A 22,831-nucleotide genomic window follows, 5' to 3' on the forward strand; every position below is an offset into this window, starting at 1 on the left:
GGTCCACGCCCAGGATCTGAACTGGTGAACCTCGGGCCACTGAAGCAGAGCACGTGAACTTAACCATTATGTCACTGGGCCAGCCCCTGGATTTTCTTTTTTTTACTATTGAAAAGAGAGAGAGAGAAGAGACACCATGAGACTAACTTTTAGGGAAAATCAATGATTAGACATTGCATGAAAATTCCCTTTGATCCTGGCTGACCGACTCTTACACAAAAGGGGAAAGACCCGAGAGCCATCTCTGCCATCAGTCTCTAGAACCTAAAGCTTCATTCTTCGGGGAATCAAGGGACCTGTGGTTTCACACTTCTTGCACTCCCAGCTGGCAACACTTGGCCTTAGCTCCACACTGTCTTGTCCATGTTTGGCTGCACTGTTTTAATAGAAAATTTACATTGCCTTTTATATACCGATAGCCCAAAGGCCTACTCATAATTCCACGTCAGCTTGCCTTCCGGTGGATTTTCAATATTTAACTCTGGGCCATCGCGTCATTCAAGCAATGTCTGTCACATGTTCTAGTTTATTTGGAAGAGCAAAGCATCAGCCATTGGCTTCCCAGTGGTGAGGGAGCAACAGATGGGCAGGTGTTAACTGCACGGGTTATGGGACTTTCAGTTCCGGTGATACATTCCCAAGTATAAAAGCGAAAAATAGCCTAAGGAAATCTTGATTTTTTAAAAGTTCACTTAAAGGAAATATGTAATGGGCAACAAATTCTAAAAGAAAAAGTATAACTTTCCTACAATGCAGACTAATAATTCGACAAGATCTGGGACCAGAAAGAAGAATCCAGCTCTTCTTACTATGTTCGAGCAATTCTCTGGAGATCTTGAGAGGTGAACATGTATTCTTGAACGCTCTAACATATTTTCCCTTTTCTAAGAAATCTCAATCCCAGACGTAGGACAGCTTAAGAAAAAAAGGCCACCCTCACCCTTCTCACAGTCTATTGCTTCGTCTCTACTAACTCAATTATTTATTAGACGGGCTAAAACAGCAGTTACTATTTACCTGCATCGTGCGTATCAGGACTTTACCTAATGTTAACTCATGTATAAGGGGCAATTCAGCCTCACAGAAGTTACCGAACATGCCTGTGTTTCTAGATAGTTAGTAGATGGTAAAGCTGGAATTCAGAAACATCTGGACCCCCCTGGACCCAGGTGAGAGCAGGTACAATATGACCAAGACAGAGACACAAATCTTCCAACTCTCAATTTTTGCTAATAGCTCAATTAATGAAAATCTACCTTAGGAGTGGATTCCAGAAGATTAGGCTTACTTTGCAGGGGTTCCATCACCTTGGTTCTGATCTAGAACAGTTTTGTCTCTAAATTTCCCCAGGATGATTCGAGAAATAAAAATAGAGTATTCTCAAGCTACTACAACTGACACCAGTTTTCCAAGTCCACTGCAAAAAAGGATCCATCCTCTCCGAGTTAAAAGGATCATGACGGAGAAGAAACCCCAACGTGGCTCTGTCGTTCACACCAGACTCTAACGAAAGCTGTTTCAGCAAAAGGCTCCTGGTGGTAGAAATGGGAGTGCATCTCAGCGCTGCTGGCTTTGCTTATGCAGAGTCCTGGCAGACACTGACCCGGCCTGGCCCCCTTCAGGGCTCTCCTCATCCTGTCTTAATAATTCATTTGGTTTCACTTTCACTTACACACAAACATACACACCACGCAAATGTATCACTAGAAGTCATTATTACCACACTGAATATTAATGTCAAGAGTATGTATTCTAAGCCCATCCAAAAACGCAATTATTTCTCACTGGGAAGAAGATATGGTTAATTCCACACATCTCCTCTTCTGAAAGTAATAATTAGATTGTTCAGATGCCATATACAACATAATGCACTAAACTAGAACTTTAAGCCTCATGGTGTTAAAAGTAGAAGTCAAACACAAAAATCAACTAATTCAGTAGGATTACATAGTTTGCAAATTATCTGCTTTCCATTTTCCCTCTCTACATTCAATTACTGCAAAGATAGGCAATGTGGTGTGGAGGAAGGATTCTGAACTTGGGCGCCAGGGGTCCTGGATTCTAGTTCTGACTCTAACACTAAGCTGCCGTGTGACCATGGGCAAGTACCTTAACTTCTCTGGTCTTAGTTTCCTCATATGGAAAAAGGAGAAAAAGATGGACAAATAACTTCTAAGACCTCTTCCAGTCTAATCCCCTCCAATTTCAGTCTCCACTTTGGAGCCCACTCATTCAGCCTATGACACCACTTCCCTACTTTAAACTTTTACTTGAAATAAGCATGAATTTTTATCATTGTCTAGGATCTGCATTAGAAAAAAAGACCACTTTGCTAAAAAACTGACCAAACATCTGCTCTAATTTTTTTCCCGGTTTTATTGAGATACAACTGACACATAACATTGCACAGTTTAAGGTGTACATCCTATTGATTTGATATTTGTATATACTGCAAAACGATCACCACAATAAGTTTAGTCATGTAACATCCATCACCTTACATAGTTACAAATTTTCTTCTTGTGAGAAGTTTTAAGACTTACTCTCTTAGCCACTATCTGAGATATAATATGGTTCTGTTAACCATAGTCACCGTGCTGTCCATCACATCCCCACAACTTATTTATCTTATACCTGGAAGTTCGTACCTGTTGACTGTGTTCACCCACTTCCCCCACCCTCAGCAACCACCAATCTGCTCTCTGAGTTCCATTTTTTTGGATTCCACGTATAAGTGAGATCACTCAAGTGCAAAAAAAATATAGAACTGAGGAAGCAGGAGAGATGGCGCACTACCAACTGCTGTGTCAAACGAAATTTGTGGTTATTTGATGCTGTTGATAAATGATGTTATTAGACTGTTCAGAATTACAAATGAGGTTAGAAGTACTACCAGATATTAAGCAGATTCTATTTCACGATAATTAACAAGGATAGAAAACTAAGCATGCTAAATCACATCAGAAATGTCCTTCGGCTCTTTTAGGCATGCCAGGAAGAATGCAAGAGCTTTTACTGCTTATCCTATTCCTGTGCTCCTGAACGGGGAGGGGAGCAAGAGGAAGAGCGTTAGTCATCTGCAATTAATTACTCATTGAATTTTCTAAACCGTGATCATCTTTCCTTTGGAGCTTTCATCTAAGTATCTCTAAGAACTTTTGAATATTAATTATAACAACACTGTCCTGAAATAATTTTTGGCTGTGATTAAAATTACATGCCCTACTTTTGGTTACTCTCTTCAAGTGTGGAGCCTAAAAGAATCCTAAAAGGTTAGAGTTTGAACAGATGTTACAGAGCATCAAGCCCCACCCTCACACTTAGAACACTGAGGTTCTGAGACCACAGAGGTTAAGAGACCTGCCCGGTTTCACCTAGCTAGTCACAAAGCTGACTCAGCATACAAAGAACCACATCCTGTTCTCCAAGGCCTCGCTGGAGCTTAGCCAAAATAACATAGTTTATGATTATCTTAATAATCTTTTACCCATTCACCTAAGTTACTAAAAAAATTAATTTGTAGATAAGTTTCCTAGAGACAAGGCCAGCACACAGGTGGGAATGCCTGCTGCCACATAACGGATGATCTGGGAGCCTAAACAAAACATGTTTTCCTTCCTGAAATTGTCAATATTTGTGTAACTCTCTCAAAATTCGGGTAATCAAGATTAGGTTAATCATCTCTACATGATGAGTTGCGTACTATTTTGGAGTTGAATGGGATGAACTGTATTCAAATCCAAGAAAGCAACCCCTGGACATCCAAAAGTCCACTTTATCAGGCTGGTAACATCAGAGCCTGGGTTCAAGCGTGTTACTTGTAAGGGATCACAGTTACTGGTGAAATAGCTTCTTTTTTTGTTTTTTTAAGTGACCTATAGTGCCCAAGGTTCTCTGGGAAACAGTGGGCCACTAGAGTGGGAGGTGAGGACCCTGGAGTACGAGTGAGAAAAAAAAACAGGAGAACACTGAGAGGATAACTAAACACTATTTCAATTAATTCACAATAAGGCATAGGTCTGGCCCTCAAATGCCACACTTCTCTCAAGGGAAGACCATACTGACACGGTTCAAAGCTGGGCATGAAGAATCACATAGACTTGGCTCCTCCACTCGGCAGCCATGAGACCCTGGGCTTGTGACTTTACCTCCTTAAGACTCAATTTTCTCATCCATAAAGTGGGGATAAGAATTGAAACTCCCCCCCACCCCCCAACAGAACAGTTGGAAGAATTAAATGAAATAATACAAAGAAACAGTAGCAAATGTTAGACACATAGAAAGTACTCCACAAATTGACTCAGACGTGCTGCAAAACAATTTGTCCATCTTTACTCCAAATGTTTACACCTTAATGGCTTACACAGCAGTGAAGAGCAAAGACCCTCATGAGGCATGCCCTTGAGGATGTGATTTTTCTTCTCTCCTGGAAAGCTCTTTTTAGAAATTAACCAAGATAGTGTGTCCCTTTCAAATTTTTTATTTGAAGGTGAAAGGCTTAAACTAATCCTCCTGTCCATCGTTAGTTTTTTATTTCTTCAAAGAAATTCAGAAAATGAGGGGAAATTGTATTGACCTGGGTCGTATCAGAGCATCTAATCTGAATACTTCATTCTGTCTTCACCCTTGTAATTTCTTTCCTTCATTTTCTACCTTTTGCTTTCCTCTGCCTCCCTACAACTCCTCAAAGAAAGCACAGAAGATGAAAAGGGAAATGAAAAAAATTATGAGTAATAGTTGAAATACAAATAAATTGAGTTAATAGAGCCCAAAGTCTGGAACTTTCACGACCTAAAAACAAAAACCTCTAGAGAATAAATGTGTACCCTTTTTAGTTATTTTCTTTGTGCCTTGAATAATGTCACAAGCCTGTGTCCTGATGACATATATTGTAATGTCCAAAAAAGCAAAGAAACTCATTTGATAGAGCTCCTAGGAGTATTCCTTGACTATATCATCTTTTTCAGATATTCAATTTACTTTAAGTTGCTACAGTAGGGCCAGAGTTACTTAGCTGAAATGATACCAGGAGGTCTGTTTGGTTAACGTTCTGCCAAAAAGAAAGAATTTTAGATTTTAGACCTAAAAAATTAGATTGATCAAAGTTCCACGCCAAATTGGAGATAAGGCAGAGTTTTACACTGGCAACATATCAGGTCAGGTGTTCCTTAGTTATAGGTAGCCTGAAATCATCAAGGATGCACTTCAGAAAATAAATTCTATTGCAAATCAAAACAAGGGTTGCACGTGTCCTGGAAATGTCTCCCATCTCTTTTGTTCTCACGCGCCACCTAGCGTTACGTAAAGGAATATTTAGCTAAGTTCTCATCTTGGCTGGGAAGATGAAACTTTAGTCTGGAAAGAGATGGAGCCCAAAGCCCTGCCTTCATTTATTGTATGAGGCCGACTCGCTGCTTTCCGGAAGTGAAACATAGATAATTATTAATAGGGATGGGATTAGATTTTATTCTGGGAAAGCGGGGACATTCTCCCTCATACCTTGTTGACTCACTGCATTTACTGTCCATAATCCTCATCATCACTTAGCAGTTTCAGCGGCACAGAACCGAGACATACACAATATTCATGACAGAAACTGAAGTATCACGGTGGCTTTGGAGTAAGACAAACAACTCTGTGATTTGGGAAAGTTATATACTCCACACAGACTCAGTACCATCATCTGTCAAATGGGCATCATCCTGTCTGTCATCGTCACCATATCTGTCTCAGAAAGTTGTTAGAGAGAAAACAAAGAATGTGCAAAGTCCCTGGTAGAGTTTATGATCCTAGGAAGCAGTCGATTACTGGCAGCCATTTTTAATATTGCATGAATATCCCTATAAAATGGAATTGTTGGAAGCCAATACTCTGCTGGACCAGCACCCATTGGGGCAAATCAAATTCAGCTATGTTCAATAACTGGAGTTTTCTCTCTTTTCTCTAGCAAGCCTGCCCCCAGTGTGCACGCAGTCCAGTGTAATGGGTAGAGCAGTGGATCCAGTGCTGACCTGGGGGAGTGGCTCAAACCCCAGCTTCTCCGCTCACCAGCCAAGCGACCTCAGACTTTCCACTTGACTTCTCTATGGTGAAGTTTCAATATCTTGTAAATAGGGGTGTTGATAATACCGATTTCACAGGTTTTTTGTGAGGATTAAGTGTGTTGATATATAGACGTGGCACACAGCAAGTGCTATCTAATTTTTTTTCTTTTAGGACAATTGGCCCTGAGCTACCATCTGTTGCCAATCTTCCTTTTTTTTTTCTTCTCCCTAAAGCCCTAGTACACAGTTGTAGGTCATTCTAGTCCTTCTATGTGGGATGCCACTACAGCATGGCTTGATGAGCAGTGTGTAAGTCTGCACCCAGGATCCAAACCGGCAAACCCCAGGCCCTGGAAGTGGAACATGCAAACTTAACCACTTGGCCACAGGGCTGGCCCCAAGTGCTATCTAATTTATCTGTTAAGTATTAACTGTAATTTAAAGCAAAAAGTCATTTACTTGTTGCAAGTACTAATAAAAATGTTGTAGAACAATTGATATGTAACTCAACCTAAATATTCAACAAAAAGACCCCTTTTGTATAAAGGTTGATTTCCTTAATGAGAAATAACTAGGAAAACTTCCATATTTTAGGCATCTCTAATAAATATTATTTAAAAATGTCATCTTCTTGAAAGATCTTTTTTTGTGCGTGTGAGGAAGATTGACCCTGAGATAATATCCGTTGCCCATCCTCCTATTTTTGCTTGAGGAAGGTTGTCCCTGAGCTAACATTTCTGCCAATCTTCCTCTGTTTTGTATATGGGATGCTGCCACAGCATGGCTTGATGAGCGGTGTGTAGCTCCGTGCCTGGGATCCAAACCTGTGAACCCCAGGCCACCAAAGCAGAGCACGCGAACTTAACCACTATGCCACCAGGCCGGCCCCTTGAAAGACTTTTTTTGATAGAAGTATTTCTGTTTTAGTTTAAACAATAATAATAATTTTCCCTGATGTCCTTCTCTATGCCCCATGCTGTGCTGCATGTTTATGGTTATGATGTCACTTAATCCCCAGGATGACACGTTGGGGGTGGAGGGCACAATCATTGCCAGACTGTAGATATTAGGAACTGAAACCTTAGAGAAATTAAGTAATTTACCCAAGTTCATAGAGACAGTATGAAAAAACAAAAATGAAACACCAGGGGGCTGGCCTGGTGGCACAGCAGTTAAGTTCACACGTTCTGCTTCTCAGTGGCCTGGGGTTTGCCAGTTCGGATCCTGGGTGCGGACATGGCAGTGCTTGGCATGCCATGATGTGGTAGGCATCCCACAGATAAAGTAGAGGAAGATGGGCACAGATGTTAGCTCAGGGCCAGGCTTCCTCAGCAAAAAAGAGGATGATTGGCAGTAGTTAGTCAGGGCTAATCTTCCTCCAAAAAAAAAGAAAGAAACACCAGGATCCCAATCCAGGAATGTTTATAACCACTATGTGAAATGGCCCCTCTGCATCTAAATGGTCGAAATGGTGTCCTATAAATATGTCACAGTGAAATAATCCCCAGATCCTAAAGCAAATTGCTTAACTTCTCTGAGTCTCAGTTTTCCTTAGATATGAGACTGGATGGATGAGATGGTTCAAGATACTGAAAACTCTAGAATTTAAAGCCAATAGTTTTACTTCATAAGGTTAGGAATTTATTTATTTAAAATTTAAAAATATATCTGCAACGCTTTTTCTGTTGGATTCTCTAATTGGTGTTCTAAAAATTATAAATTCATCTATACAGGTGCAACAAAGGGTTAGATTTGCTATTACCTAATTCAAAATTCAAGAGGTATAACCATCCGTAATGGATTCTCATATATGCATCCACTATGTATCCATCCATATATGTTATATATATTACATATTAGCTCTGTATTTGGTCATTTTAATGATGCCCAAAATTTCTATAAGCCTAGCTTTAAAAAAGAAAACAAAAACCGAGCATCCCAGAGGTTCTAACTTCTCAATCAAAATATACAGTATATTAAATCTATAACAAAAATAGGCAATATTATGAAATTCACTTGTTCATTAATTCCACATATTCTTCTCTTATTCTATAATAATATTAAAGATGTCGTCTCTTTGTTTACTCATTGGGCAGGCCCAATTTCTTTATTTCAGTAAACATAAAACAGGGAAGAAATCTACCACAAGTCAACCTAAATATTAACTAAAGAGAACATCACCTGCTGGCATTTTGTTTTTATTTTTCCTCATGTCAACCAAATATATATTTTAAAAAAGAGGAAGATGGTAACATTAGTGCAATCTTCCATTCTTTGGCACTTTGGTTAACACACACCCAACGACTGAAAAGAAGCTCCTGTTATCACAGTACTGACACAATAGACAGTACCAAACTCAGGCTAAGCCCCCATCAATCATCCTATGCAGCCAAGCCCATTCAATGGCCTGGCCACGAACGTGAATTTGGCAGTGGTTCCTAAGAGAAGGGAACTGAGCTCCTGATAAATGAACATGTTAGTGTAGCAACTACATTTGTGTAGAAGGAAGGAGGAGGACACCCCCACGTCTCCGACCACCCATTGTAAGGTCCACAATCTTTCATGTAAGACTATTTGCATTCCCTTCACAGCACTCATAACTCTGAAATGTTTATTAATTGTCTCTCTTTGCCCATCAAAATTCAGGTTCCATGACAGGAATTAACCTGTCTTCTCACTCCCGTATCCTAGTGCCTAGAAGAGCGCCTGACACGTAACAGGTGCTCAGAGCACAGTTACTGAGTAATGAAAGAAATCATGCAAGCAGTTAAAAAGTGACTCTCTTTCTGGATAATTTTTATCCCTAACTCCTTGGTGTTAGTTATTGTCCTTTCTACCTCTGTACCCTCTATAACCAATCTTCCGCCTTGGTTAACATGTCTTAATCTGAAAACTTGTCAAGGTCAAGGGCAGAGAGTGGCAGCGTGGTGTTGGGCTGTTGGCCTGCTCCTGAGCTCTGAGGAGGCCCACCTCAAAGGACACAACTTTCCTTCTGGGCAAGAGACATTCAAGATGGTTCCACTCTCCTTTTGAAACTTCTTTCTTAGGTCTTTCTCGTAGACTAAATGCTTTCATTCAGCAACATGAAGTCTGCACATCTCCATTATGTCTAGATTTACAGAGTTCTTTATGTATTGAGAGACTTACATCTTATAAGCATCTTCATTTTTCACTAAGAGATGCATATAATCTGCTCCATTCTGACCCATGACATGCATAAAATGTACTCCTGCACTGAAGCCTTGCTTTCTAAATAAAAACCTAAGAATTGTTTAGAACCATGAGGGATGGACAAACCTACATCCCCAGCTCCCTTTAGACATCCTCCACTCTACTCCTACCCTTCCCTCGCCAAATCTGTAGTATTTCTGGCAAGGCCCACATCCAAAGCACACATGAAGGCTCTAGGCTGACCATCGGGACCGTTCCATTTTCCGTTCCCCTCTGCTCACCTCCACTGGAAGTAGATCTCATCATGCCAAACCTGGGAAGAGGCCAGTGAGCTGCAGTAGGCTGGTACTTTATGCTGCAGCATGGTTTGTAAGACCAACCTTCACCTCAAACCTCGGGAGTCAGTGAGCACAAGCTGCACAAAGTATCATAGCTCTTCCAGTGGGGGCATGAGCATCAGACAAACGGCAGCCCTGTTGGTATCGCCCAGTATCCTCCTGGACTTGGGTGTGGTACTGATTCTCAGTCCAGCTATCCTCCATCGTCTCCTAAATTCCATTTGATGTCACTTGAAACCGGCCTTTTTCTTGATAACCTAGACAAACCAGAAACCCACATGCACAGCTGGGCACAGACCTGCGGGCCTTGCAGAGCTCTGTGAGAGAAGACACAGTCCAGGCACAGCCACAAGAGTACCTAAGGAGCTTTTTAAATACACAGATCACTGACCTTTATTCTCAGGAAATTTTGATTCAGGAAGATTGAGGTGGGGCCAGAGAATCAGTATTCTTCAACAGTCCATTCACTACCGTCGCTTCTACCCAAAGACTCAGCCATCCAACTCACTATGTCGGAACCATATTCATTTGGGGAACCCACTGACCTAAACCACAGTCCCATGAGCAATGCTAAAAGCAATGAGAACTACTTCATTTTGCCCTCAAGAACAGAAGAGCACTCATTCATTCATTCACTCATTTGCATATCAGGCATCACGCTAAAACTCCACCAGGAAATAAAGATGAATAAGATACAGCTCCTATGGGCAGGAACACCTTACATTATTTATGGGGTCCAAATGCAAAATAGAAATGCCGGACCCCTTGTTCAAAAAGTATTAAACACTTCAAGAAAGCAACAGCAGAGCATTAAACCAAGCACGAGGTCCATCTGAGCACGGGCAAAACATATTCATTTTGGGAACCCATTGCCCTAACCAATATTCTTATGAGCACTGCAAAAAGCAACAGAGTACTTCGCTGTGCTCTCAAAATAAGGAGAGCCCTCAGCTGCACCCATGACACGGGCCCTGCCTGTGTATGAAGAAGGAATCTAAAACATTCCCACCTTAGAAATGAAGTTCATTCAGGCAAAAAGTGATGACTAACAAAAAAAATCACTATTAAGAAAGAACCTCTATTTCCATCAATTCTTCTAGTTGAATAACTAGTCCTTGCACTTCCAATGAGTGTGCTTAACATAATAACACAACAGGATAATGAACTGACATTCTCCATTACTTTGGGGTTTTCCTGAGTGCTACTGCCTTCTAGAAGCTATAAAGGTAAATCCTTAGGAATAAAAGCCCCTCTTCATAGAGCTGACTGAGGCATAAGAGAGTGATAGCCATCAGTTCATGAAAAGGAAAGAAAAACAGGTCTTCATTTCCACCGAACTCACAATAGCTTCCAAATCTCCTTTCTTAATCTCCTAATGAAACACAAGAAAAAAAGAGTGAAAATTTTCACTCAAGACAGCCAGATTGAAACCTAAATTAATCCACATGCACTTAAAAAATGAGCTCTTCCATACCTTAGAGCATTATTCTTGCTAAGCCATTTGTCAAACTCACATTCATGTTAGTAATCATCACAATTGCATAATATAGAATTATGTAGTTTAAGAAGTTGATGGCTATTTTGTTGTATGGATTTGGGGATCTATAAACCCAAATCTTGGTATTTATTCCTATCCTTTTAAGGCCAAGGAATTTTTTAAAAGTGTGCAGACCAAAAGCACGAGTGAAATGCTTTTCCTTCATAAACACGGTGCTGAAGAGCTCTTTGCACGGCTCATGACTGTCAGGGTTACCACGTCAGCTGCCAAAGTGCCAAAGATTTGGTTCTTCTACTTTTACTATTTCATAGCTGTTTTGCCTTGTTTGTGGTCTGACATTAATACTCAGTTTCAGAACATTACAAACAGCAATCAACAAAATTAAAACGAACACAGCCAGAGTGTGCTGAAATTGTGGCAGAGGGCAAACGAGCTCTCTAGTTGAAAGCACAGACACAGACACAGGGCTTTATATTGTTACAAACCACCTACCCGGATGTTAAGGGATGTCTTCTAGGGTGAAGAGGAGTTCCAGCCAGGAAAGAAGACCTCTCTCGTGCCATTTCTAGAAGGTGCTTAGACATTTAAACTTGCTTCCATGAAACCATGGGAAGGTGGCAGAATGCAAGTTGTTCCTGCCCCCCTTCAAAATAAAATCTCACTCACTTTCAAGAAAAGTGGAAAGAGAAATTATTAAGTACAGAACTACAATTGTACACAGTGAAAAAACAAAATTTACAAACGAATACTTATCAAATTCACTAAGGAAAAGAAAAAGAATTTTGCTGAATTGAACACAGTGGACTTTTTGGACTAGAGTTTAAGGGAAGTCCACTGATAAATAAATGTAATGTACATACAATAAACAACATTCCAGTTTGGAGTTTTTCTTAAAACTGAGAATGTAATGAAATCTATATCTAATTGCTACTTAAACTTACGAGTCAAAACATCTTAAACGTGGCTTAACAAGAGCCCATATGATCGTTCCAAAAGCATGATGATTCAGTATTCTTCAGAATCATTCTTTTTAAAATACAGACCAACCCTGAGGATTCTGACTTGGTAAGTCTGGGGTGAGGCCAAAGCATGTTTTATTTTTAAAATAAAAAATTTTTTTTAAACTCCCTGGGTGATTCTGAGACACAGCTAAGGCTCATAAGCATTGTTCTAAACTAATGGTTCTCAAAATGTGGTCCCCAGACCAGCAGCATTAGCAACATCTGGGACCTTGTTTAAAATGCAGCTTCTGGATCCCCACCCAGACCGACTGAATTAGACGCTCACCAGGGGAGGGGCAGCACTCTGCAGTTTAACAATGCTTCTAGGTAATGCCGATTCACGTATAAGGTTGAGAACAGCTGTTTAATCCAAAAATGAGTTATGTCAAAATCATCAGTCTTGTAATTACCAAAACAAAGCAACCAGATCTTTCACCAAATTTTCTTTTATAGTTTCTACATTCGACATTCAAATCAAAATAAATCTCAGAAATTTATTTCCTCATCAAAGGACCTAAGAGCTGCTACTTTGGAAATGTCCCTATAAGTGATCACTTTTGTCACCTTGATCTCAGCCTCCAGCTCCTTCCCTGGGATAGAGCAGAGGTCAGCAAACTTCTGCTGTAAAGGCCCAGATAGTAAATGTTTTCAGCCCTGCAGGGCACATGGTCTCTTGTCACAACCACTTAACTCTGCCATTCACAATACATCAAGGAATGGGTGTGGCTGTGTTCCAATAAAACTTTATTTACAAAAAGAGGTGTCAAGCCAGATTTGGCCCAAGGGCTATAGTTTGCTGACCTCTGAGTTTAAGAAACGATGGCAGACTGGTTGGGAAAAAGACAAAATGAAACATACCATCCCTCACTCCATGAGCACCCTGGAGTGCGGCATACACTTATCCAATCTGGAAGACGCTTCCAGGTGAAGGACAGACTACAAGGAAAAGGAGAGAAAGTGCTGTGTCTCATTTATTCACCCATCACTTATCCACACAGCAAACATTAATTAGATGCATACTATATGCCTGGAACCAAACATCAAAGCCATACCTCCATAGACCCAAGTCCAACAGAAGAAAAAATAAAAAATAATTAGAAAGAAACAATGCACTGTGGTACAGCAGACAATGGAATATTATTCAGTGCTAAACAGAATGAGCTATGAAGTTAGGAAAAGACAACGGGAAAACAAATGCATATTACTAAGTGAAAGAAGCCAATCTGAAAAGGCTACATATTGTATGATTCCAACTACATGATGTTCTGGAAAAGGCGAAACTACGGAGACAGTAAAAAGATCAGTTTGCCAAGAGTCAGGGGAGAGGGAAGGATGAATCAGCAGAACACAGAGGATCTTTAGGGCAGAGAAACTACTCTGTATGATGCTATAATAGTGGCTACATGTCATTGTACATTTGTCCAACCCCACAGAACATACACCACTGGGAGTGAACCCTAATGTAAACTCTGGACTCTGGATGATTGTGATGTGTCAATGTAGGTTCATCAATTGTAGCAAATGTACCACTCTGGTGAGTGATAACGGGGAGGCTATGCATGTATGGGGGCAGGGGGTACATGGGAAATGTCTGTTCCATCATCTTAATTTTTCTGTGAACATAAAAGTGCTCTAAAAAAATGAAAATCCATTGAAAAAACAAAAACAACATCCCCTATGCAGGGGATGATAAAAGAGATTTGATAGGACTATTAGTTGCGGGATCTTAGAATGTAAAAATAACGCCAGTGAGACTTCTGATGCTATCTTGCTGTCCCAAACAAGATGGTCTTATTCCAATAAGTCACCCTATCTGCCCCAGTACTTCACAGACATAGTTTCAGGGTTAAGTGGACCAACTGCTTGAGTGAGCCCAGAGGGTTGAAGGAAGAAGCCTAGTCCAACAAGGGACCACACTCCACAAGAACAATAGTAATAATGACCCCAAAAAGTATGCTGCTTTTAGCCTGTCATGGCCTCTCTATTTCTAGGTGCCTTGTCATTGGACTGTAAATTCCTGGAAGGCAAGTCCATATTTTATTCATCTCTGTATCTTCAAGAACTAATGTAGTATCTGGCACATAGAAGGCACACCATAAATATTGTGTGAGAGCTTGAAATGAATAAACTACCATTAATTGAGTGTCTACTGAAAAAAAAGAAACAATGCTTTAATACTGATCAAATGGCTCTGGGAATATAGAAGAGAGAAGTGACAAGCTCCGAAGAAGCTGGAAACAGACATCATTAGGTCTGGATCTCCAGATTATGCCACTTAGAGAAGGAGAAAGATATTCCAGGTAGAGGAAATGGCAGGTGCAGAGGCACAAAGCTCAAGATTAACACATTGAAGAAACAAAGGAGAGATCAAGATAGCTAGAGCTTGGGGTAAAGTGGTGAGAAAGAGAAGGAGATAGAAAAAGGCGGCAAATGGAGATGTACTTTTCAGGTGAGAAATTCAGTTTTTCCAGATATGTGGCATTAATATCGTATAAGATGGAAACTGTCATGATCTAACACTTAAAAAGAAACTCCCACTAGGTCACTCTGGCTGTAGCACTGAGGATCAATAGGAAAGTACTGCAGGAGAATGCGTAACAGACCTGGAGACGAAGGAAGTTGATTGAGCCAAAATAGTGACCGGGAGAAAGGATGGAAGGAAAATATATGAGGGCTTTTCTGCACTCACACAGACATTCTTTCCTATTAGATGGGGAAGAAAGACCTAAAGAAGAGTCTCCTTTCCTCCTTTGGGAGACTTTAGAACAGGTAAGACTCTTACCTGAGTCAGAAAATACAGCAGAAGCCAGCTTGAAATACAAAGATAAATCCTATTCTGTTGTGGACACGCTGAACTGCACATGCTTAGGGAAGGATAAAGAGGTGCGGTCTCAAATGTTGATTTAATAGAGCATCTTACGTGAACCGCTCTAAAAGCTTGAAAACACAATGCAAACAAACAGTACTAATACTTTTTAACAATAACCAAGATAGGACACACTTGTAAAATATAATGTATTTTGAAATCAGAGTAAGAGGTGAAACAGGCACATTCTTAAGGAGCCATAGGAGATGCCTACTGCAAGATTTCCCCCTCCAATGTCAGGCATCCACTGCCCCAGGGGGGAAGCCCAGCTCTTCCCTCACCGATAAGCTGAAAGCCCAGGAGCAAAAACCTAGAAAAAGAAATGGTTGGTCCTCCCAGCCTCAAGATTTCTCTTGGGGCACTCCAGGCCAGGGCCAGCCTACCAAGTTCAGCCTCTTATTGGGCTACCTCTAGTGAAAAGATTCCCAAAAATGGTCAGAGAGTTTTAGTAGCGAAGTCTTTGTGAAAGTGGAGATAGTGAACAATACAACTTACAGATAAGGTTGGAGGCTTAGATGGAGCCTTCCCAATCCCAAGGAATGTAGTGGGACACACTTAGGATATGGGAAGGGGTGGTATATCAGGAGAGCATTCACACAGGTCACGGAGCACCCATATCTGATGTACAGTAAAACAGCTGATGAATAAATAAACTGACGTGGCACATGAACGTGTTTTTTCATCCACATTTAAAGCAGACATTTTCTAGTTTATTTAAGCCCAAAGAGATGTTTTGTCAGAATATCCATAAAAAGTCAGTTTCCTAAAAATAATATGTTGGCTTCAAAAAGGGTTCATAGGATAGATAACAAAAATATTATCTGTAAATTTGAGTGATAAGATTATGGAATATTTCATTCCTCTGGGGGACAGGTCTCTTACTTTCTAAGTTTTCTACAGGATAGATACGAAAAATATTATAGTGATTAAGTTTGAGTGGTGGGACTATGATTTAAAATCCTTGAGGACATGTCTGTATATTTTCTTGGTTTTCTACAACAAAAATACATTACTTATGTAATCAAAAATAAAATAGAATTTACAGAAGAAAGAAAGTCTGTGCACGCTGGCTTTCACCTCCAGTGCTCGCTCCTTAGTTCAAGTCGCCAGTGTGTTCTGTCTACCGCAACAGCATCCTCCAGCTCCCAGCTTCCCTCTTGGCCCTACAGCGCACTCTCCATTTAGTAGCCATAATGCTCCATTATAATGGAAAGTCCTCCAGTGGGTTGCCCCACTTAAAAGATTCAGGCTGTAGCGGACCCACTGACCTGACCTGGCCTATCTCTCTGATCTTATCTCCTCGTTCTCCCCACTCCACCACCCACTCCCACCCACCACCCCTAACTCTCCCCCACCCCAAACGCTCTTCTCCCTCCTGGCCACACTGCTTTACATCTGTCTCTAGAACAAACCAAACCACCAGAAACATGTCCCCAGACCTCAACTTCCTTCTCATTCCAGACCAAACGTCATCTCTTCAGAGAGGCCTTCTCTGAGTGTCCTATCAAAAGTGACACTTTCTACTATTTCTCTGTCTGCTCTTCACAGCACTTACAATAACCTGATATTAGCCTATTTACTGTCTCCTTCTCCAGGTGAACCACCCGACTCGCCCACCATTCTGTACTGTAAGCCCCTCGAGAGAAGGAACCTTACCCGTCTCGTTCAAAGGATTCCCCTGGACATCACAACAGAGCTCATCGCATAGGTGCACGATGAACCCATGGTAAGGAAGGGGGGAGGAGACATGCTATCAGCTGGAAAGATTTTATCTGAAACTGCCTTCAGTTTATTTATGTCGTGCTGGAGGAAGTGATGAAGACTCTTTCTTTCTCAGCATGCCAGGACACCACCATTGATATACTGAAGTAGAAGCAGAAAGTGGTGATTTAGTTAGGGCTGTTCTTCTGAACGCTTCTCCTGGGTGACTTCCTGGAACTGAAGGTCTCTAAGAGATTCATCAGGTCAACTCTGCAAGGGTTTACAACTTTATTTTTTTAAGTAATATAATCAAGACCTTCAAGCACAGTAATATAAGGAACTTAAGGATGCAGGAGAGGGGAAGTGGAAAATACACTGATTTCTTCCAAGAAATGCAGATATTCCAACTGGACTTGCACCTTTGAAAAGACATCAGTCATGACCTACCCTAGCCCCCCATTGCTGAGCTATTCCACAGAAAACAACGTCACGGAGAAACAATACCAGACTTCTCAAACCTCAGGCTGTGTCTCCATTATCAAGCTGAATTCCTTGCTGTGACAATCTGAAAGTTGTGGCTGGGCTGAAAGCTAACTATGCCCTTGAAGAAGATACAGAATCCCCGGAATTTTGGACATGAATATATCAACCCTAGAATTAGTTTGATATTTCTGGCTTTTTGCCTAGATGCCAGTTAATGTTTGAGTATTTCCACTTCTGCATAGGTACAACTGTACCTCCTGGACTAACACCTTTCATGCTATACCAAGACAGTTAGTTAGCTCTTTTTAGACTGCTACAAAAAATCTGATGGAGGGATAGCTGAGAAAGTCCTATATTATACTGTAATTAAAATAAAAGTATTTCTGATCATGTGGGCTCTCTATTGAAAACGACTTGTGATATACACTGGTCTAGGTTTTTACAATGAACAAACTACAGGTGAGCCTTGTTCTAACTCTAGGCACTAGTTCAGTCTGCCTCGGAAAAGGGAGAAATAAAGACGCAGACACAAGTTCTTCCTCAATGAAGGGAAACATGCATATTAAGACTGAAGTTCTAGCACTATTCGATTGTTAAAAGGGAAAATGGAATTCATTATATTATTTCAAGCATTTGCTTTACAAACTAATTCAGTCTAAGGGAGTTTATAAAATCTCACTTATTTTCTAACCGATCTAGAAAAGACACCAAAGGCGGGTAGAGGGGCTGGGACAGGTTAGTGACAGACACAGCCCCACCACCATTCTCACCTCTTTAAAAGGAAAACAGAAGGACTTGCACTGGAATAGAGTTTTACTCCTCCTCGTGTGTCATAATTGGCTGAGGCGGCAGTGAAGGAGAGGAAGGAAAATGACCATCTGCCTGCTCCTCAATATCCAAACATGGGGACAACTTCGTCCCTGTTTTTTTCTTCTTCCGATTGATCACTAAGGCACCATTCTAGCTGACAGCCACCAAGAACAAGCAGAGGCAAGCCTTGGGAGACAGTTTTCTCAGTAAAATCCCGGGTTATTGAGAGCTTCTGAAAAGGGTGCTTCTGCAGTTAATTCCACCCAGGGCCGCCTGGGCTGGGGATCTGTGAACTCAGGGAGTGTGAACAGGTAAAAGTCAGAGGCCAGACTATCAACTTCAGAGTTCCCCGACTGGCAGCTTTTGTCTTGCCACAGGTCAGCTGGGAGCCCAGAACTCAGGGTGCTGTGAATGCAGAGAGCTGGGATACCTACACCAAAAAAAGGGGGAAGGAATGATTTCTCCCAGCTCCCAGGCCAATGCGACTTTAAAGAACTCTGTCTCTTTCGCAGAACAAAGCCTGTCGACTGAATGCTGGTGCGTTCTAGTCCATATAGAATAAACTAGAAATAGCAATTTTTCACTCTGCACAAGCTTGATTCCCTCACCCTTTCTTACCAGAGGCCGTTCACCTGTTCCTCATTCACAAGGCAGTGCACCACAAACCCTAAATTATGTTAAAAAGAAAACTTTGAAAGCAATAATCTGTCCAGAAATGCCAACTTTTCTCAGTGAAGCATTTACCCCTCAATCATGGATGTCCTTGTCTTATTTCTTCCTCTTTATCACTGACAGATTTGGAAATTATTTTGGTTTTAGTTTTGATAAGAAAAAGTCCTTTGATGTCTTAGAGAAAGAACACATAGTTACTGTTTTAAATGACTTGTCATTAATAAGTTTATTTTAGGATAAAGTAGGAAATAAATCTAATAACAGATGAGAAAGAAAACATTCTTCTGCCCTATTTGATTACAATTGCAAATATCAGGCAACATTTGCAGACCTACTGTTACCTTATTAACATGGGGTTTACTGGGAAAAGAGATCCTTTCTGTCAAAACCTCCAGCCAAATTAACAGTAATTGAAACTGTAGCTATTACCCGATGACATTCTGGATAGCCTTTCTTTGGTAGCACAATGTTAGATACATTTATTGGAATGCTCTTGGTTTATGCTCTGAAATTCTCCTCTCACATTTTTCTTTTATGTGACGAGCCATCTGAAGATGTTGACTCCACAGTTTCCATTGAAAATGTTAATTTGCAACCACAAAGCTACATTTTGAAAATGTTTCTTTACTTTTGAACTGACACTTCTGTGAGAAGCTATCCTGCTCAACACTCAGCGAAAATGAGGGTGCTTTTTTATTTTTCTTTACACTTGTGGGCTATTTCTCTCTCAAGAGTAAACCCTGCACATTTGTCTTATCTTTACAAATAACCAAATAACGGTAGTATGAACATTTCCTCTGGTCCGCTTAAGTTCATACTGATCAAGGTTGATGATGAATTTTAATGCTGTTAATTATTCTCTCTTGGCTGTAACTGAAATCATAATCATCTTTAAAAAGGCTATCAATGATGATTTCCGTTCGCCTCTACGGCATGAAGTTCCTTTCCCCAGAATATTCCAGGAATCTTGAAAAGAAAAAAAAGTGGCCTTAACCTCGTCTTACAAATAGAGACCTAAATGTTACCAAACAGGTCAGAGACAGGGGCAAGAATGGCAGAAGTAAGAAAGAAGAGTAACGCTCGTCTTCAACTTCAAACTGAACACTTTTAAAAATCACATGAGAAGTCCTTTTTTCCCAGTCTTCCTTGAAAACAAACTTGTAATGTGACAACAAGGTTAATAAAGACCCTTCCCAGCTGTGGCTTTCAGAGCTAATCAATACATTGAAAAAAGAGACCAGCACGCACAGGTGCTCTCCTTACCCGAGGTGAAAGCAGTGCACGAGCTTCGTTACTACTGTAACCATCCTTCCCAGGTCAAGAGCAGGGAGCACCGGGCGACAAGGAGTGAAGACAGAAGCGACGATTTGAGCTGCTACAAGAATCTTCCCCGGGCACTTCCTTCCGCGACACACCTCCTCTCTCCGGCTCCGAAGAGAAGCGGCTCTCACTCGCCCTCCAAGGCTAAGCCCCAGCCTGTCATTTCTGCTGGATCATTCAGCCGCCGCTGGAAGAGCGGGACTGCCGCGTGGGGACCAGGAGTCCCGCGCCGAGCAGGCGGGGACCGGGCTGGCGGACTCCGGGGAGCCCGCTGCCGCGCGGCTGCACCAAAGATCCTAAAGACGCACGTTGTGGGGCGGAGAGGAGCTTTCCGGGAACCGGGATCAGCCGCGGCTGGAGCCCTGAGCCGAGCGCCAGCCGTAGCTTGCAGGGAGCTCAGAGCGCCCGGCTACTGAGCATGCTCGGCTGCCCGCGGCTCCGACAGGGGCCTTCCAGCCGCTGACTCCTCTTCCTGATTTGAGAAAGGAGAATGGCGAAGTGGGCAGAGGGTGAGATTTAGTGCAGGTAATTTCTGGAACATGGAGATGACCTCCTCCCATCCACCCTACAGAAACAAAAAAGAAAGAAAGAAAGAGGAGAAAGGACTCATTGTCCTGCACCTAGCCAATGTTTTTGATTGACAGGTTGGTAGAGATGTTTGGAAGCTATCGGTGGTGTTTAGTCTTTAACTCGCTACTGGCACGATGAAGTTGCCTCTGGGGTCAAGTATGTGGTGTAGGCTGTGAAATCGCTGTCGCTCAAGGATTAGGTATGGAGTTGCGTCTATTTGAAAGTCTAGGCAATGTGTTACGAGCTAGTTGATTTCTACACAAATGAAATCTGCCTTTAGACAATGATTTTCTCAAGTAAAACAAGTATTTTATAAAGTGTGTAATTTTTGAAATTTAAATGTTAACAACCTCTATTATAACAACGTACATATGACATTGAAATCTTTCAGATGGTGAGCTCAGTAGAAGCAAGGAGTATTGCTTATTTGTGATTGCAAACCCAAATCCTTTCTCAGGGCTTGGTAAATGGCAAATGCTGCATAAATGCTTGTGTGAGAATGAGTTGCAGGTTTGTCAGATAATCTGTAAATGGCATTTCTAGGAAGGCTGATGTTCTTGAATTTGATATGCGCCTAAATTCGGACTCTTGACCTTCTCAGATTTGCATTTTGGGCAGGCCAAGTATTTGAAAATAGGAATACACTCAATTTTTGTCATATAAGTGTCCAATGCATGAGCAAATTGGCTTTTAAATATGATTTTTATTTTTGTGTTCTTCTGTGTGTGTGTGTATGTGTCCCCTTCTCTTTCCAACTGTCTAAGATGCTCTTTGCCAAGTTGAGCCAAACCCAGAGCATGTTCTCTCTGCTGCTATTGAAAACAGTGACATTGGCTCTTCATGGTTTGCAGATAACAAAATCATTTCATTTTGAAAAACTTTTAGCCTGTCATTTCTGCCAAGTCTATGGAGGTGAATCCAAAAGGCTTCCATGGTTGAAATGGAGCTATAGTCTGCAAGCTGGGCCTGTGAGAGTCCACACCGAAACAGGGGTGAGCTAGGAGTCCCTGCTCCCTCCCTCTTCCCCTGTCCCTCCTGCTTTTTCTCTCCCCCTTCCCCTCCTCCATCCTCTGACTACCTTCTACTCGCCTTTAAGACTCAGGTGCTACCTAAGGGCCTCTGGAGTCCAGAGCCCTCCTGGCTCCCCTCCCCTTTGTCTCTCCAGTGACTCCTTTTATCACCACACTTTCTGGATAGTCTTTAGCTGGAGCATTCCCACCTCCCACCAGCTGTGAATTCCTTAAGGATGCAGACAATGCTGACTGTTTGCATCCATACAATTGTAGACATCCACACAATTCCTGGTTTTCATGGGTTTCAGATTAGATTAAGGCACAGGAGGGAGTCCTTCTAATTGTGGTGACCAATTAGAAAATTGGTCCAGTTAATTTAGGGAAACTTCCTAGAGGAGGTGATTCCAGAAGAAAAAATGATTTTTTCAATATAGTCAAATAAGAGATTTCATAACTGGAAAGAAAGAGGCAGACCTGTTTGTGCCGACCTGGTAAATACAGACAACCAGGGTGGAGCTGTTTGATGGCCTTTAATCCTCGCTTCTCTGTCCCACATAGAAATAGAAGCAGAAGTCGAGGCACATCTTCCCTTGCCACAAGCCCTCTGGACCCACTCATTTTATTTCATAGCAGAGATTCCTTACACCTCGTTCACCTCCTACAATTTTTTTGCTATTCATTATATTGCAGTGAGTCTAAATCTCAGAGATTATCCAGAATGTCCTAATCATCAAAGCCAAGAATTTCTCGGTTTAAATGACAAAATCATAGCCATAATTTCTTTGACACCTTATTCTCTACCAGGCACAGCTAAATTCTTTACAGATATCACATTTAATTGCCACAAAAAGCATCTTTTAATAGGATTGATCACAATTTTACATTTTGAATTTACAGTAATAATATGTTTGTGGATGTCCAAAGAAAATGGGCATACGAACCGTAATTGGTAAAGTTCAAGGACAGAGAATGTTAACATCTCTGATGATGAAGCCAAGGCTTTGAAAGCCAAGATAATATAGCTAATAGGCAGAGATGGCTGTGAAGTCCATGCTGATAAGTGCTAATGTCCTTCAGTGCTTAACCAGATCACAGCCTCACTCCGCAGGAGTACCTTCCCCAAAGAAATATGGCTACTTAAAGCTGGAAGTGGGGTCAAGTACAAGTCAACTTGATGCCAAAGCCTAGGCTCTAACTCTATACAACTCTTTCCTCTTTTGAATTCAATTTTAAATATTGAAGGTGCAATGTCTGCACCTGATTCTATTCTTTTTTGGTTTTTCTAAAAACTTAAGGTGTATATACTCTTCATTCATTCATTCCATTGTCACTACTTTGGTTATC

At 41.3% G+C, this 22,831-nt stretch overlaps 1 protein-coding gene across 5 annotated transcripts in view; it reads right to left on the minus strand.

Moving 5' to 3' along the window:
- The window catches only part of ARHGAP18 (Rho GTPase activating protein 18), a 176,698-nt gene that overhangs the window by 150,801 nt on the left and 3,066 nt on the right, over nt 1-22,831 (minus strand). Inside the window, exons 1-4 of one of the 5 annotated variants that reach the window (XM_070496427.1) lie at nt 19,848-20,664; nt 16,575-16,781; nt 12,911-12,988; nt 11,544-11,716 (exon numbers count right to left, since the gene is read on the minus strand). In XM_070496427.1, coding sequence (XP_070352528.1) covers nt 11,544-11,635 — 92 coding nt within the window. In that variant the 5' untranslated portion in view covers nt 11,636-11,716; nt 12,911-12,988; nt 16,575-16,781; nt 19,848-20,664. Of the gene's footprint in view, nt 1-11,543; nt 11,717-12,338; nt 12,413-12,910; nt 12,989-16,574; nt 16,782-19,847; nt 20,665-22,831 lie in introns of those variants that run through there. The other 4 variants (XM_070496430.1, XM_070496428.1, XM_070496431.1 and 1 more) reach the window with 4 other exon arrangements.

This window comes from Equus asinus, chromosome 24 (genome assembly GCF_041296235.1).
Source record: "Equus asinus isolate D_3611 breed Donkey chromosome 24, EquAss-T2T_v2, whole genome shotgun sequence".
Classification (NCBI taxonomy): Eukaryota; Metazoa; Chordata; class Mammalia; order Perissodactyla; family Equidae; genus Equus; species Equus asinus.